Genomic DNA, 16,630 nt, shown 5'->3' with positions numbered 1-16,630 from the left:
ACATGTATACGGAGAGTTTGTAGCATTCCTCCATTATAGGAAACATCATTAATAGCACATTTCTTAATGTTATGGATATGGTGAATGTTATTAAGTTCCAATAGTTATACATTTACCTTATCGATAATGTTCAGATTCTCGTCATATGTTAAGTAAAAGACGCGCACACATTATTAGGACCCTAATTAGTTAGTTTTCAAGGTTAACAACATAAAGAGGCATTGGTACCTAGTATGTAGTACGTCGTTTACTATGTTTCTTCACAGATGAAGAAAATGGTTTGAAAGACCGAAATTTTATTTACTAGGGGTTTACCTTTTTTTTTTGTCGACCTATAACTTTTATAAACAAACCAACACCGAGCTAACCGCAAAAACACCCGAACACTGCCTTCACAGTCCGAATAGCACCCCTAAAATAGAGAAATAAATTACACGAAGACAAAATTACACCAATTCAACTAATCTATCGACCTATATTTTGATTTATTTTTTAACCAAAGAAAGACGAGTGATTTTATATCTCCTATAACCTCATCGATTTTTGTCTCATTGCCGTACACCTTTTCATTTCTCGCTTTCCAAATCCTCCAACAAGCTATAATGATGATCCCATGTAGCGTCTCTTTCTCAACTTCTATGATCTTATGAAGCTCTAACAAATCTCTAACCGAAAACCCAGAGATAGGGGTGATTTTACACCACCGACTAACATGATTCCAAACAACCGATGCGATCAAACATCCAGTCGAAATGTGATTAGCGAATTCGATCCCTATGTCGCATAAGACACAAGCCCTATACGTAACCGTTAAATTTCTCCGCTCTAGCGCCTCGCCGAGGAATTATGTTCAGCTCGGCCCTCCAAACATGAATGTTACACTTTGCCGGAACCCATTTACTCGACTTCATCACATAATTATTCCCCACACAATTATTTTTATGCTACGGTCAAATCTGTAGCAAATCAGTAGCAAAACAGGGTTTGCTACGAGATTTGCCACGAACTTGGTCCGTAGGTACAAGTCTCGTAGCTAACTTATTTGCTACAAGTTTTTGCTACGAAATCAGAATTTTGCTATGATCTTAGATACCAAAAGAGATGTCGTTATTTTAGTTACATTAGCTACAGATTTTGCTACAAATTTGTTGGCTACGGATTGTTAGCTACAGATTATTAGCTACAAAGTTTTGCTACGTTTTTTTAGCTACTAGGTTTTGCTACGATATATAACTACATAAATTTGCTACATAATTTTTTTAGCTACGGAATTTGCTACTGACTTTCAGCAACAACTTTGGCTATGAGAATTGGCTATGGTTTTTGCTATGAAATTTAGCTACAGATTTTTATTGAGTTTTGCTACGAATGTAGCTACAAATTTATCTATAGATTTTGTATAGAAATTTTCAATATTTTTTTAATATTCTTTTTCACTTTACCCGATAAAAAATATATTCAAATTTTATAAAATACCATATCAAAGATAAAAATCCAAACCAAATAACTTAAAATATCCAAAAGTACTACAATAAAAATGCAATTTAGTTTTGCAACATCAACCCATGTATCTTAACTTGGTGATAATATTTCTAGTCGGTTTCATGACAATAGCTAAAGGTTCTCATGTATTTGAGCATATAATCTTTCATTTTTTTCAATTTTTCTCAACACGACATATTTCTTCTCCTTTTCGTTCCAACCCGCTCTTTATTCTCGTTCCAACTCAGCTATCTTTTTGTTCCAACTCCGCTCTTTATCATGTGCAGCTTTAGTAGGATTGGGCTCCTGAGACTTAACACCACGATTATCCTTACTACCATTCATAATGTATAAACTAACACACTACATACAAAAAAAACTATAATAAGTTAAAAAATTAGCATTAGATGATATACAAATTACATTATATATATATATATATATATATATATATAAACAATGACATTTATAATTAGTCATATCTTTAAATCGAACAACAACAAACACACCTCGTAAAGTTGGAGTGACTCGTAGAAAGTGCACCTGAAAAACACAGTAAAACAAAAAAAAAACCATGTGTCAAAACTAATATTAAACCTGATGATGGAAAATCTAATATTTATGTCCGTGACTTAGACAAACTTAAAAACATATTATGTAAGATGTCATATCCTATATAATGAATCAATATCAAAATCCGTCGAGAAAGTAATAGCCAAACTGGTAAATCGAAAATGTTATATCAAAAAAGGCATACAACATATTCAAAGAAACCCGCCAATTCAATAAGTTTATAACAACCACAAAGTAAATGTAATGACTCATAATGCAACAAGTTTGATCGGATGACCGGTTGGTAATTATACTAATGTCACAATTGAAAATTAGTTCTAACATGTTTCATACATCATGTATTGGCCAAATAAACAAGCATCTCATCACAAAACACATGAGCATATTCAGAATTCACAAGAAAGATTTTAGCATGAAAAAGTGTATTTTATTACTTGAGCAAATCATGAAAATAAATTATGAAACTTTTAAAACAGTAACATAAATGGACTATGTTTTTCAAACTATTTTTATTATAATTTTAACGTATATAAAAAAATCAAAATAATTCAATCACTACAGATAGGTACAAACAGTTCAGCAGATTGCGCAACAAAAAGTGTTGACTTGGTTAAGCCACAATACTAATACAAATCAAGCAAGGCCAATTGGGTTAAAATCTTAACTCAAAATGTAAAGTTCCAGAAGTGGAAAAAACCTATTTGGACTTGTCGTAAAAGAGTTATGATGTCGGGAAAACAGACCAGAACACGACTCCCCGCATCAGCTTTGATACATGTTTTTGTAAAATCATAAAAACCATTCAAAACTCATCTAAAAATTACAAATAATAACTTTCTGGAAACTAGACTCAAAGTAGAATACCATGGAAACAAGAATAGATCGAAAAACAATAAAAGATCATCGAGTTACAAACCAAAAAACAAACGATAACAAATCTGTCAGCCATATGTTGTCATCAAAACTCAAACCCTAGCATGTTTATGTCGTCTCTAGGGTTTTAATTCATCAATTAACATCATAATTATCAATATTACAGAGATTTATCATCTAGGGTTTTACAATAACTAATCAAAAACATGAAACCAATGCACAAAACTTACCATCTAGTGTTAGGAATGACGAGAATCACTCGAAGACACCACCAATTGCAAGAATTGAGGTTGATTGAAGATGATTACGATTTGTTGGGGGGTTTGGGGGATCGAATAAGAGAGAAGGAGGCAGATTGTCGACGGTGGGAGGGGGGATTTGGGTTGGGGTTTTGTTTTAATGTTATTATAATCAAAATTTACATGAATAGTCCCTAATTAAAAAAGTTTTGACTCAAATGAGCAATTTTAACACCAAGTCGGATCATCATGAAATATTATGAATAATATACTAACCCAAGCTAATAAAATAAAGCCTCGTTGATATTTTTGTTAAAAATTATTTTATAAAAGCCAAACACGTACAACTAACACGCAACTGATTGCAATTTCATGAAGCAAGCTATGAATTAAACACATAATCATTTGGCATGTAATTCACATAGATAAATTTATAACATATGCCCAAAATATTATTTTCATATTTCACCAACGTTCAAGGTCAGACTCGTGTGATTCGGTAATTCCCGAATTACCTCTATGTGAATGTTTGTGCAATAACCGACGCACTTATTTAATCCTAATTAAATTAAATACATAAATAAATGATTGAGATAACGAAGTTTGCATTAACGACAATAAATCGTAAAATAAATAAGTAAGCCACACAAAAAACGTAATAAATTTTAAAAAAAGGACAAAACACCGAATTGCGGCGGAGAACCGACGCGATTTCAATCGGTATCGATAATATTTGCACTAAAGTTTATTTTATAAGGTTTAAAATATTTATTTTTTTATTTTGCTACGGATATTACTACCAATTTTTTGAAATCATTTATATGATGCGTGTTTTCTCAAGTTTGCTATGAATTTTTTTACTAACTTTATGAACTTATTTTCATAATACATATTTCTCTAGTTTGCAACGGATTTGGCTACCAATTTTTTGAAGGTTTATATAATACTTGTTTTCTCATATCTACTATGAGTTTTGCTACCATCTTTATGGAGTCATTTTTATAATACTTATTTTCTCAAGTTTGCTATAGATTTTGCTACTAATTTTAGGATTTCAGTGTTTGTAATACTTATTTTCTTAATTTTGCTACGAATTTTTCTACCGATTTTACGAACTAATTTTTATAATACTTCTTATCTCAAGTTTGCTACGGATTTTGCTACCTATTTTATGAACTAATTTATATAATACCTCTTATCTCAAGTTTTCTACGAATTTTGCTACTGATTTTATGAACTAATTTTTATAAAACTTCTTATCTCAAGTTTGCTACGGATTTTGCTACGGTTTTTTTCTTGCAACGGAATATTCGTAGCAAAATCATAGCAAAATGTGTCCGTAGCTAATGCGTAGCTAATTCGTAGCCAAAATTGCTACCAATTTTTTTCGTAGCAAAAAATTGGTGGCAAATACCTCTTTATGTAGTAGTGTTAACCAATAAACTTTTAACAGGCCTGCCCGAGAACTCCCCACCTTTGTCTCCAAGCCACTTCCACTTATCCTGGTCTGCCTTCCAATCTGAAGCAATCATGAGTTTTAAACGTACCTCCCATTCAGACCTTTCTTGGGTTGTACTCGGAGTTCGGGTCCAGTCCCAGGCCCAACCAAATCTACCCTCCCATCAAGAGGTGCACAAATCGGGTATTAGAAAAACCTGGGTTCGGGTATGAAAACGGGTGGGTATGATCGGGTATTGGAAAATTGGGTATTAGCAATACCCAGGTCAGGTTCAGGTCCTGATATTGCCTATAAAAAGCATACCCTATGTATCGGGTTTGGGTCCGGTATATAGCCGGGTATTCTAAAACCGGGTATTTGAATACCCTATTTCTAAGTATTGAAAAAACCATATTTTCGGGTTTTTTAGGGTTTTTTCCCGGGTATTTTTTGGGTATAGATTGGAATTTTTTAGCGGTTGCACTTTTTAGGAGTATTTTTCAGGTATTTTCCAGTTATTTTCGGGTATTTGAAAAACCCGGTTTCGGGTATTGAAAATTCCCGGTTAAGGGTATGGAATCGGTTCAGGTTTTCGGGTATTACCGTGTACAAGTCGGGCCCTGTTCGGGTATGAATTTTGGTACTAAAATGCATACCCTATCCATACCATACGGGTAGGGTCAGGTTCGGGTTCGAGTATTGAAACCCGAGTATAAAAAAACCGACTCCAGGTTCAGGTTTTTTGTGCACCTCTACTCCCATCTCAAAGCCGTTCCTTCACCCTACAATTTTTATGTCTTTCCAACTTAAAAAAGTTGGGGAAAACCACTTAAAGAGTTTGATTTGCCACCCAATTGTCCATACAGAATTTCAACTTTTGACCATCTCCAAAAGTTCCTTTTGTCAGATCTGCCATCTTGCTACCATCCCAACTTAACTTATTGACCGCCTTAGCTATATTCAACCAAACTCATGTGTTGCCTTTCTTTTATGGAATCACCTCCCGGTCCTTAATCTGGTTATGTATAAAATCAAACACCCTTTTCCATAAACCATTTTCTTCTGTTTTATATCGCCATCCCCATTTAGCTAATAACGAATTATTGACATCCTTTAGATTCGAGATGCCTACACCACCTTTATCTTTTGGAAGAGTCACCCTATTCTAAGCCACCCAATGAATTTTCTGAGTATTAGATGACCCAACACACAAGAATCTCTTCATTATCTTTTCAAGTTTCTCAGCCATCTTGCCTGACACTTTAAAAATTGAGAGATAATAAACCGGTAAACTTTCAAGAACCACTTTAATCAACACCACCCTCCCACCTATGGAAAGCGTATGAGCCTTCCAAGACGCTAACCTTTTTTCAAAGATATCTATAATCCCGTTCTAGTTATTGACTTTGTTCATATTTTCCCCAACAAGAATTCCAAGATGAGAGAATACGAAAAATTCCCGAATTGCACCCAATCACACTCGCCATCTCCTGTATCTCTTATGCGTTAACATTACATCCAAACAGAATCAATTTTCTAATATTAATTTTAAGGCCTGAGCACATGTGGAAACACCTAATAATTCTGTTCATGTTTTCTAAATTCTCTTTGGTTACAAGAAATGTTGGTACAATTTTACAAAATCTAATAAAGTGCTTAGTTTAGGTCTTCTACATAATCTATTTCTTTTATCTAACGAAAAGGCAATACAACCTAGAAATCTATACGCTTTCAAGTTAATTGCTTTATGTTGTTAACATTACTAACCACCAATTTACTAGTGCCATAACACTGTGCAAACGTTCTTGACTTACCAAGTTACCATATGGCAAGGATATGTGATCATCAACAACATGGCCAAAGTATTGGTGTTAATTGGAAACCGACTATCTTGATAATGTCCAGACACTAGGAAGGTAGTATCACTAACTGTTTATTTCACAACATATTCATAGTGTATCGCTTGAAGTATTAGAATAGTAAAAGTATACAAGTGTAATAAGTATAAAGATATTGATAAGAGGATAAAATATTCCTTTGTTATTCTCTTTGGTTAAGTTCAAATAGGAAGTTTGATTTTTATAAAAAGATTAGAAAGGATGACATTTTAGTCCAATCACCTACATTTTAAAACCCACATACACCTTCACCAACCTCTGCATATTAAAACCCTAGATCTCAAAAAAAAAAAAACACAAACACTACATTGCCAGCCACCACCATGGAAAAAGCTACTCGCCTGTGTTGACTTGTGATATGGTCTAAAATATACATATTATTATATAAATATTTCCTACACTTTTAAGTATTTTTGAGTCGGGTTTTAAATAATATTATTCTTAATTGGCTCATATGTGGGTTTTTAAGGTTCTAAAAGACAATGAGCTAAAATTTGGTACTTTATTATACTAGAGACAACGAGCTTAAATGAAAACTTGTTTAGTAGACTTCTGATTGGGGAGTGATCATGTCTATTTAACCGATGCATTTTATAATAATTTAATATAATGCGTTACTTGTTTTAAAAGTATATTTACTCGTTACTTGGCTTTTATGAGTTAGAATAATAATAATAATTTATATAATAAACAAAAGATATGGTAAGGTTGAATAAAAACAAAATCATATTTATAGACATGAAAGTTAATTTGCTGAACTAATACTTTGGCAGGCAATGGTTAACGTGCTGGAGATAGATATAAAATTGATAGATATTAAATCAACTGGGCTCATCACGACAACCATTTACTTGGGCCACAAGAAAGAAAAAAGTTGGGCAGCCGGTCAATAGGAAACGCCAATGTTTGCACATAAATTCGGACAAAACCTAACGAAAAAAGAAAAGGGTTTCGAAAAAAAGAAGAAAAGAAAGGAGAAAACGTTGGTTCGAGCATAGAGCATTTGAGTGCAACATCTACTCCACCAAGCATCATCACTATTCGGTTTGAATTTATTGTTTTAATCATGAGATTGGTCGAAGAAGTTAGTTATTTCGGTTTATTTGATTTTAAGATGTTAGACTAAATTTTTTAAACTGCCTAGGCTTGTGATGAACAATTGTTGACGTTTCATTTTTATTGAATTATGCTTTTCGTTATAGGTTTATGAATCAGTAAAAAGTTTAATATTATTTATTCGATCCATATGTGTGCTTGGTTTTATTTAGTGAGCTTTATTGTTTCACAGTTTCCTTGGTGATTGTCTGTCATATAACTGGATTATATTAGGTTATTTACTGTGTGTTCTTGACTAGTTTGTGACTGATTTATAATAAGATTATAAAAACATTATTATGAATTAAATAAATATAAGTGTGCTGCTAATCTAAAAAGCTGTAAGGTGATAAGTTATATGATATGTCATTGTTGATTAAGATTGCTAGATTTGGTTCTTCGTAAAGAGTTTGTCTAGTTTTGATTAGTCAACTTTGTCTATTGAGTCGAATGAATATATTAAACTACTTTTGATTTCCGTGTTGTAAGGTAAGATTTCGTTTGAAGGTACTCGTTCATAATTAGTTAGATAGCCGTAAAAAAGTCTAATATTTAAAGCTGGTGTTTTTAAGAACTTAATAAAAATCCATAGGTGTCTTCTTGAGAAGGATCAGGGATCCTGTTCGGGTTTTCTTTTAAGTGATTATTTTATGATCACAGTTCCATAAGCATTTTTCGATTAATTGATAACTAAAACTTTGGGGATTTTAGCCTATGTGGTTTTTCACCGTCATCTGATTTAAATCAATTAAAATGCCCTTTGTTTATTTTACTTATTTTTTTAATTAGTTTAAATTTAGTTTTTAAGTAACCTCCTTCTTTCAATAATAGTAATTAATAGTCGTGTCACTCAGTCAAGTATAATTAGTTAATTTACGTAATTTAAAGAGTCTCGTGGGTTCGATATCTAGACCTACTTAGCTTTACTAGAGTCGATCGGTTCACTTGCCGGTTAGAAGTTTAGTCAAGTTTTAGAGAGTATAAAGTATTATTTAGTGTCTATTTTAAATTAAATTAGTTAATAATTATTAAAACTACTTTTAACACATCAACCTGTTGCGATGTCGGTGGCGGTGGATGGTAGATGTGGTGGTGAACGGTGGTGGCTGTGGTGGTCATGAGATTTGAGATGAGACAGGTGGTATTAAGATGAGGACTAGATTTAGATTTTGAAAAACACAATAAATTTAAAATTGATTTTCTTTAAAACACAATTGACTAAAACAATAACATGATAAAGTTGATTAAAACACAATAATGAAGTAACAATATCTTAAAACACAATTTTGTTTTTCATTTGTTAAAACACAATTTGATAAAACACAATAACAAGAACCTATAGCACAATCTAAAAAAAACCCACTATTTTTTTGTAAGGCCCCGGTCCCGATGCCATACTGTGACGTTGGATTTACTCATTAACACAGTTCTAAATATCAGAGTGAATTAAAACTTTTGCGGAATATTATTAACGTTCAACCATTTATTACTAACATTCATAACTTGTCTTTTTAAAACATAAAATAAAACAAAGTATCAAAACAACATGACAAATCTTCAGATGCCATCCTCTTCAATCCTGCCATGTGTTCCCCCTCAAACCCGCTGTCTCAATCTATTTACCTGCGTGCATAATAAAAGTCAACTACGCTGAGTGAGTTCTAGTTAATCAGGCAACATACAATACATTCACGTACTTACATATATACGTATCCGAAGACACGTATTACATACTTAGCATGTTACCTTTCATTCATTCATACATACATACTTTCTTTCTTTCATACTTTCATTCTTTTAGTCTGTGTGTTTCATACATAACTAACTATTTGTTTTAAAGAGCATTTCGCCCTATAACCTTCACAGATATTATTAGGGCCTGCAACCCTTTAACCTTCGTAGTTATTATTAGGGTATGCAACCTTTTAACCTTCGCAGATATTATTAGGGTCTGCAACCCTTTAACCATACATTCAATCCATCCTTTAATCATACATACCTTGTCCTTATATAACATACTTTCGTACATACTCATTTCATTACTTACCTTCATGCATGAATATTTCATACTAGACATACTACACATTACTTTCCCTGACGATTCGTGCAATATCCGAAGATCGTTCACGCACTGACAAACATTCATTCATAACATTCATACATACTATCACATTAATCATCATGGCATATACTTACCATTTAAGGTAAGTGTATTAACATTCACATCGAGTATGCACACATCCCCAAAAACATACAAGGAAATGGGGCTAGAAACTCACCTGAACTCGGTTCCTCTCAGAGTTAATGGTAACTCCTTTCTTTAACTGGGCACGGCTAACTATATAATGATTACACGTATCAATCAATTATCACTATCCATATCGCATTTCTAGTTAATGTAATCCCACAATGAACGGGGGTCCGGGGGCAGCGCCCCTTGCAGCGGAGTTCTAGGGGCGGCAGCTCCTAGCTGGGGTTTAGCTGCCAGGTCAGCTTGGAAAAATTTTATTTGTATTAACTATTCTTAAAAAAATTTCCATTAGAAATCTTAAATTATTATTTTATTGTTACTCATTCGTTATAACGAATGGCCTTTGATTAAGCCTCATTCGTTATCTTAACATAGCGAATGGGTGATTAACGAATGACCTAATTCGTTATCTTGATTCGTTATCTTAACTTCTTCTGATTCGTTATCATGATTCGTTATCTCAACATGACCTGATTCGTGATCCAGATTCGTTATCTTAACATAGCTAATGAGCATATAACGAATGAGAAGGGTTCATTCGTCATGAGGACACGTGAATGTATCCAATTAGTTATGGTTTTCTAATGAATGACCAGCGATTCGTTTGGTATAACAAATTGGGTATCAGACTAATCCAAATCTTTGACTTTAGGGTCAAAGTCAAAATTGATAAGAACAATAAACAGTTAACAGATATTGGATTTGAAATTAACCCTCAAATCGCGATGAAACAACACGAGTTTGGTATCAATAGACTCGCAATCTCAGCGTTAACAAACCCTAATCACCCAAACATACATACATCGCGTTTATGCAGTGCGTTAGATCATTGTCTAGACCCGGTTTATTAATCAATCGATTAACCCATCATATGTTAACGAATTTCAGTGAGATTTGTTGCGTTGGATTCGTTTTTACCATACTCAAACAGGTCTATGATTTCCAGATGAAATCCGAACCTAAACGAACAAGTTCTCGTTATAAATGTACCTTAAACGAGTCGGGTTTACGAACACGGTCTAGTCTTGATGTTGTTTTCGTTCATCACAACGTTCTAGCACCAACGGGTTCGGGTTTCCACCTTCGGATCTTGGCTCGGGATATAGGATGGTGTTTGTGTGTGTTTTTCAAGGTGTAGGCTATGGTGTAGAGATGGACAAAAATGAAAAGGTTTAAGGTTTATGGTTTAAGGGGTAATTATACTCCCTTAAGCCTATGGATCTAAGGCCCATTCCATCCTTTATTCCATCTTTTAAAATTCAAGCCCACCCTCTTATAGTTTATTATCTATACCGATACACGACACATTTTGAATAAACGAAATTCTCTTTTATTATTATAACCGAAAGTAGGTTGTTACATTTTTTAAAATTTTTTATAGCAATATGGTACTCATATTAAGATAAAAAACCACTCGTTATTACGGTGAATTTTTTTTTTAAAAATTTTTTGTGTAAAAAAGTTATTCACGTTTTAAATGATGGGGGAATTAACATTTGTCATGCATGTAAAGAGAGAAAATCAACAAATTTATGTTAGTCCTTTTGTGCCATTCCCACTATTTTACACATGATTTTCTCTCAAACTAATCTTAGCCATTGAAATAGAAGATCAATGGAGTAAAATCTTTCTTATCCTTCCTACAAAAACATTTCTTTCTATTATAACCTAGCCCTCCACTTATTATATGATACTACTATTTGTTTTCTCTTTTTTTCTCCTAGTAAAAAATTAAGGGAAAATTCCCAAAATAAGCGTTTATGAAAATGTTTTTTAGGTTTTAGGTGCCATTTGCAAGAAATTCTCAAAAAAAGTATTATAATCTAGTCGTGACGAGTAGCTTGTATAACCAATTAAAACTGGACACATGTCATTAAACTAACCGTAACGAGCAGATTTACTAACCATTTACTCGTCATGACTAAATAAGTTTTATGCCTCGTAATCAACGCCCACGAGTAATTCATAAGTTCTTTAGTCGCGACGAGTAGATTGCAAGGTTAAACTAGTCGCGATGAGTTAACTACTAATAAACTACTCGTGTGGGGAATGTAAACCAGGTAAACTAGTCGCCGCGACTAAATGACTTATGAATTACTCGTGGGCATTGACTATGAGGCATAAAACTTATTTAGTCGTGACGAGCAAATGATTAGTGAACATGCTTATTATGATTAGTTTAAGGGCACGTGAGAAGTTTTAACTGGTTCTACAAACTACTCGCGTGTAATTTAAACTCCTCGTCACGACTAGTTTATAAAACCTATATTGGAAATTTCTTGCAAATGACACTTAAAACCCTAAAAACGTTTCCATAAACACCTATTTTAAGACTTAAATCCTAATTAGCATTTGAAGAAACTCTACCTTATGTATCATTGGGCTAGAGGTGCTTTGTCGACTGCGCAATTTTGTAGATTTATTTAGGGGAAAATTCCCAAAATAAGCGTTTATGAAAACGTTTTTCAGGTTTTAGGTGTCATTTGCAAGAAATTCCAAAAATAGGTATTATAAACTAGCCGTGACGAGTAGTTTATGATTACACACGAGTAGTTTGTAGAACCAGCTAAAACTTGACACATGCCCTTAAATTAACCGTAACGAGCAGATTCACTAATCATTTAATCGTCACGACTAAATAAGTTTCATGCCTCGTAATCAACGTCCACGAGTAATTCATACGTCCTTTAGTCGCGGCGACTAGTTTACCTGATTTACATTCCCTACACGAGTAGTTTATTAGTAGCTAACTCGCTCCGACTAGTATAACCTTACAATCTATTCGTCGTGACTAAATAACTTATAAATTACTCGTGGGCGTTGATTACGAGACATAAACCTTACTTAGTCGTGACGAGTAAATGATTAGTAAATCTGCTTGTTATGGTTAGTTTAAAGACATGTGCCAAGTTTTAATTGGTTACACAAACTACTCGTCACGACTAGATTATAATACATATTTTGGGAATTTATTGCAAATGACACCTAAAACCTGAAAAACGTTTTCATAAACGCTTATTTTGGAAATTTTCCCTTTATTTAGTCATGTAGAATAGAAGAGTAAGAGTTATTCAATTTACCACAACATAAAAAGAAACAAAATAATTTGCGACTTTAAAAATATTAGATTTCTACAATATACCTTTTCTCCCATATAAATTAGAAATGGTACATGAACAATACATCCTTTCCACACTTCCCAAATTATTATTAAGTTGACGCTCTTCTTCCACTGCATGTGGGTTTCCATCTTTCTTTCTTTCTTTCTTTCTGAGACAACCCACGAGCTTCCATTTTGTATTCAATCCTTTAGCTTTTCCACTTCTTTTCTAAACCAGCTGCATCTACAATATTATTCACAACTGGTCTATTGTAAATTCACTTTCCATCATCATCATGCCTCTTGAAAAATGGCTTATCAAATTCAAGAAAACCATATCTCCACCAACCAAACCTTCTGTTGTAATCAAGAGATCCAAGATCGGAGTTTTTGCCTTTAAAGTTGCTGGAATCATGCCGAAGCTCACCCACATATGGCGGTTTGTCTCCGACGAAAACATCGACCATCTTCGCAACCAATCAATATGCCTAGAAGGTGTGTCTAAAGTTGTGTCAAACAAAGACGGGCTTCTTATGGGCCTTGCGTGCGGAGAAATCATCGAGAACCTTAAGGTTTTAGCGGTTACTGTGTCCCGGGTTAGCAAAAGGTGTGAGGACTCGAGCCTTAGATCATTTGAACCCGTATTCGGTGTGTTTGCTAACACTGGTCATAACCCGTATGGTTGGGTTCTAAATATTAAAGATATGGAAGCTAAGAATATCAAGAAGATGGAAAGGTATGTTGCAGCTACTGATATGCTTTATAAAGCTATGGATGAGCTAACTGTCATAGAGAATAGTTTAAAGAAATCATTACATCAACAAGTTGTAAACACTACAAAGCAACAAAAGCTTCTTGTGTTGGATTTTTGGACGTTTCGGGTCAAGTCAACGTGACCGACCCGAACGTGACCCGGATAGAGTTACACCGGGGGTAACGAGATAAAGGCCTACTTAAAGGTTAACTAGGCCCGACACAACAAAAGATTAGGTGGACTGGATATTGGTTAATAGGCTTTGTTTGGTTATTTGGGCTCAAACCCAAGTGGGTTAATTGTTATACCCTAAATACATTACTATAAATATATAAACATTATTTATTTTATGGATAACCTTAACTAATACAAACCCTAATATCCAAACCACTAAAACCGGCGCCGTTTTCCGGCCACCGGTTTTCCGACGAGATAGTTTCCGGCCACCACCAACACTACATATCTACCACCTCTGATCCTTAGTCATTGCTGGTACCGTCGCTGCTATTTACGAGCTCCGACAACGTTTAAAACACGTAAACCGGTTTTACGGTGGACCTGCAACTCCGACGAGGTCACAAACCAGTTAACCTGTTTTTCCGGTGGCTCGCTGCTGCTGTTGTACTGTTGCTGTTGCTGCCGTCTACACCATCTCAGCCGCCACCAGCCGTCGGCACGTTTTTCCGGTCACCGAAAAACCGTGGCCACCATCCAAACACCACTCACCTTCCACTAAGTCACCGGAAATCCCATTAACACCCTGTACGAGCTTCCGGCAATCCTCCGCAAGCATTTCCGGCGTGTTTTTCATTGTTTCCGGCAGACTTGTTTTTCCGGCGACCCAGATTCCGGCGAATCAAGGTCGTCGTTGGGTGCTGCTGCTGCTGTATACCTCGTTTCCGTCAACCAACGTCGTCGTCCGCTGTCCAGCTGCTGTTCCGCCGCTGTCCAGCCGCCGCCGCCGCCGTCAAAAGGTTGCCGGAGCTGCTGCTTATTATTGTGTCAAGTCTAGCTTCTTTCGTTAGCTCGCGGTGTGTCTTCCCGGTTCTTGTAACCGAGGTATATCGACATACCCCTTATGGTTGATTATTATTGTCCACTCGTACTCGTAGCGTTTGTAATCGGATCCGGGTTCGGGTTTCAGTTTATGGTTCGGTGTAAATGTTTTATTCCGCTGCGTTTCTTTATTGTTTCGTTAATGAGCTTAATAATTAATATGGATTAATTATTATCGAAACGAAATATTAAATAAAACGGGTCAAATAGTTTATCCGTTTTTGTCTCGGACCACCGTTGAAACCCAACAGTGGTATCTGAGCCGCGGTTACAACGTACGAGTCGATACCGGTTCGTTTAAAACCGGATCTACATCTTAAACTTTTAATCGTTTAAAGTTTATAGATCTAGATTTATTTTCGGATGATTTTTGATTGGTCAAAGTTTTGTTTATTTTATTTGACCAAGTCAAAACGACCCGAAATTTTATTTGTTGTGAATATGTAAATCCGGCCCCGACCTATGTGATTGTTTGGTTGTGTTTGGTGTTTAAGCTTGTTTTGGCCATATGGTTGGTTCAAAAGTTGTAAAAAAGTTATTATTTATTTTTCGGTTTTCTTTTGGCCATAAAGATGGTTCAAATTTGTAATAGGACAATATGTTGTTAGTTTATAAATTTGTAATTAATAAGACGCAAAGATAACCAGGACGAGCTCGAGGACCATTTAGGAGTTAGTGGGAGTTAGGGCAAGACGACGGGATGCACAGCGAAGTCCATCCTTGTGGTTGTTTGTGTTGTGACCCCTTGACCCGATCGGTCTCCCTAATTGGCTCTAGTGAGACCGATCAACTTTTGGCTATAAAGGATTTACATATTGTTTGTTATTTGCTATTTGTGGTTGCTTGGTTTGATTATAATAGGATTATAATATCACCAACCTAATACCAAATAAATTGGAAAATAAACATTTTATTAACCGATTTTGTTTTGCAAATTAAAAGCGTTTTGATTTCCAAAACTAATAAGTAATTAAAATTGGTTAGTCGTATCGCTACCAACTTAGTTTTAATAGGTTATTTAAAACTAAGTGTCCTGAGAGATGAAAGGGTTCATCTATTCGTCGCGATAATAAATACAGTAAAATTTGACTTTTGCTCTATTTGGTAATTTTAAAAGTAATCCCAATTTAAAACCAATAGTTTATGCCAATCCTACTACAAGTCACACTTGAGGCATACTGCGAAAATTCGAGTGTTTGGAGCCACAGCACCGCACTTGTTTTCTAGCCTATCCCTTCAAGGTGAAAGCGGTTCGTTGACACATCCGGCGCTTTCACACGTCACTATACTAGGACAACTATTACTTTACTCTCCTGTTACGTGCTACAGCTGTCTGGAGACTTAAAATGGGCAAAGATGAGGCTAAACGTATCGATACAGACAATCGTTGTCTCTATAGGCCTCATAACTGAGAGTTATGCTCTATTCACAATTGACAATCGTTGTCGGTCTGCCTAACCACGTATTAATGTTGCGTGCTACAGCTGCCTTTAATAACTGGAAGCCAGATTCTCATACTCCTAATTATATAATGTTATTCGGTCATTAATAATAGGACTACAACATCGAAAATACTAATTAAATTTACTTTTGCTTAATTAATCTGATGTCGTCAATCGAAATCTCTTTTTTCACCCTTAAGACTATCCTTGAGAACGATAAACTGAACGGTACCAACTTCATAGAATGGCACCGCAACTTGAGACTTGTTCTAACCATGGCAAAGCGCCTGTATGTTCTTGATGGACCTGGTCCAAACGAGCCTGAAAACAACACAGCCGCTGCACGAAAGGTTCTTGACAAGCATAAGGATGACTCGGCTGAGGTCTCCTGTATTATGCTAGCCACCATGATTTCTGAGCTTGCTAAAG

General features: G+C 35.0%; 1 protein-coding gene across 1 annotated transcript; it reads left to right on the top strand.

The window, feature by feature from the left end:
• Positions 1–13,245: 13,245 nt before the first annotated feature.
• LOC143602673 (protein PSK SIMULATOR 1-like) lies at positions 13,246–13,845 on the top strand. Its single transcript, XM_077079706.1, has one exon. The coding sequence runs from the start codon at positions 13,246–13,248 to the stop codon at positions 13,843–13,845; it is 600 nt and encodes a 199-aa protein (XP_076935821.1).
• The last annotated feature ends 2,785 nt before the right edge of the window (positions 13,846–16,630 follow it).

The sequence above is a fragment of the Bidens hawaiensis genome, unplaced genomic scaffold (assembly GCF_021521415.1).
Source record: "Bidens hawaiensis isolate Kalapana, Puna unplaced genomic scaffold, B.hawaiensis_p1.1 tig00059322_1, whole genome shotgun sequence".
NCBI lineage: Eukaryota > Viridiplantae > Streptophyta > Magnoliopsida > Asterales > Asteraceae > Bidens > Bidens hawaiensis.
The sequence above is the reverse complement of the archived record's forward strand: the minus strand, read 5'-3'. Positions and strand labels throughout refer to the sequence as shown.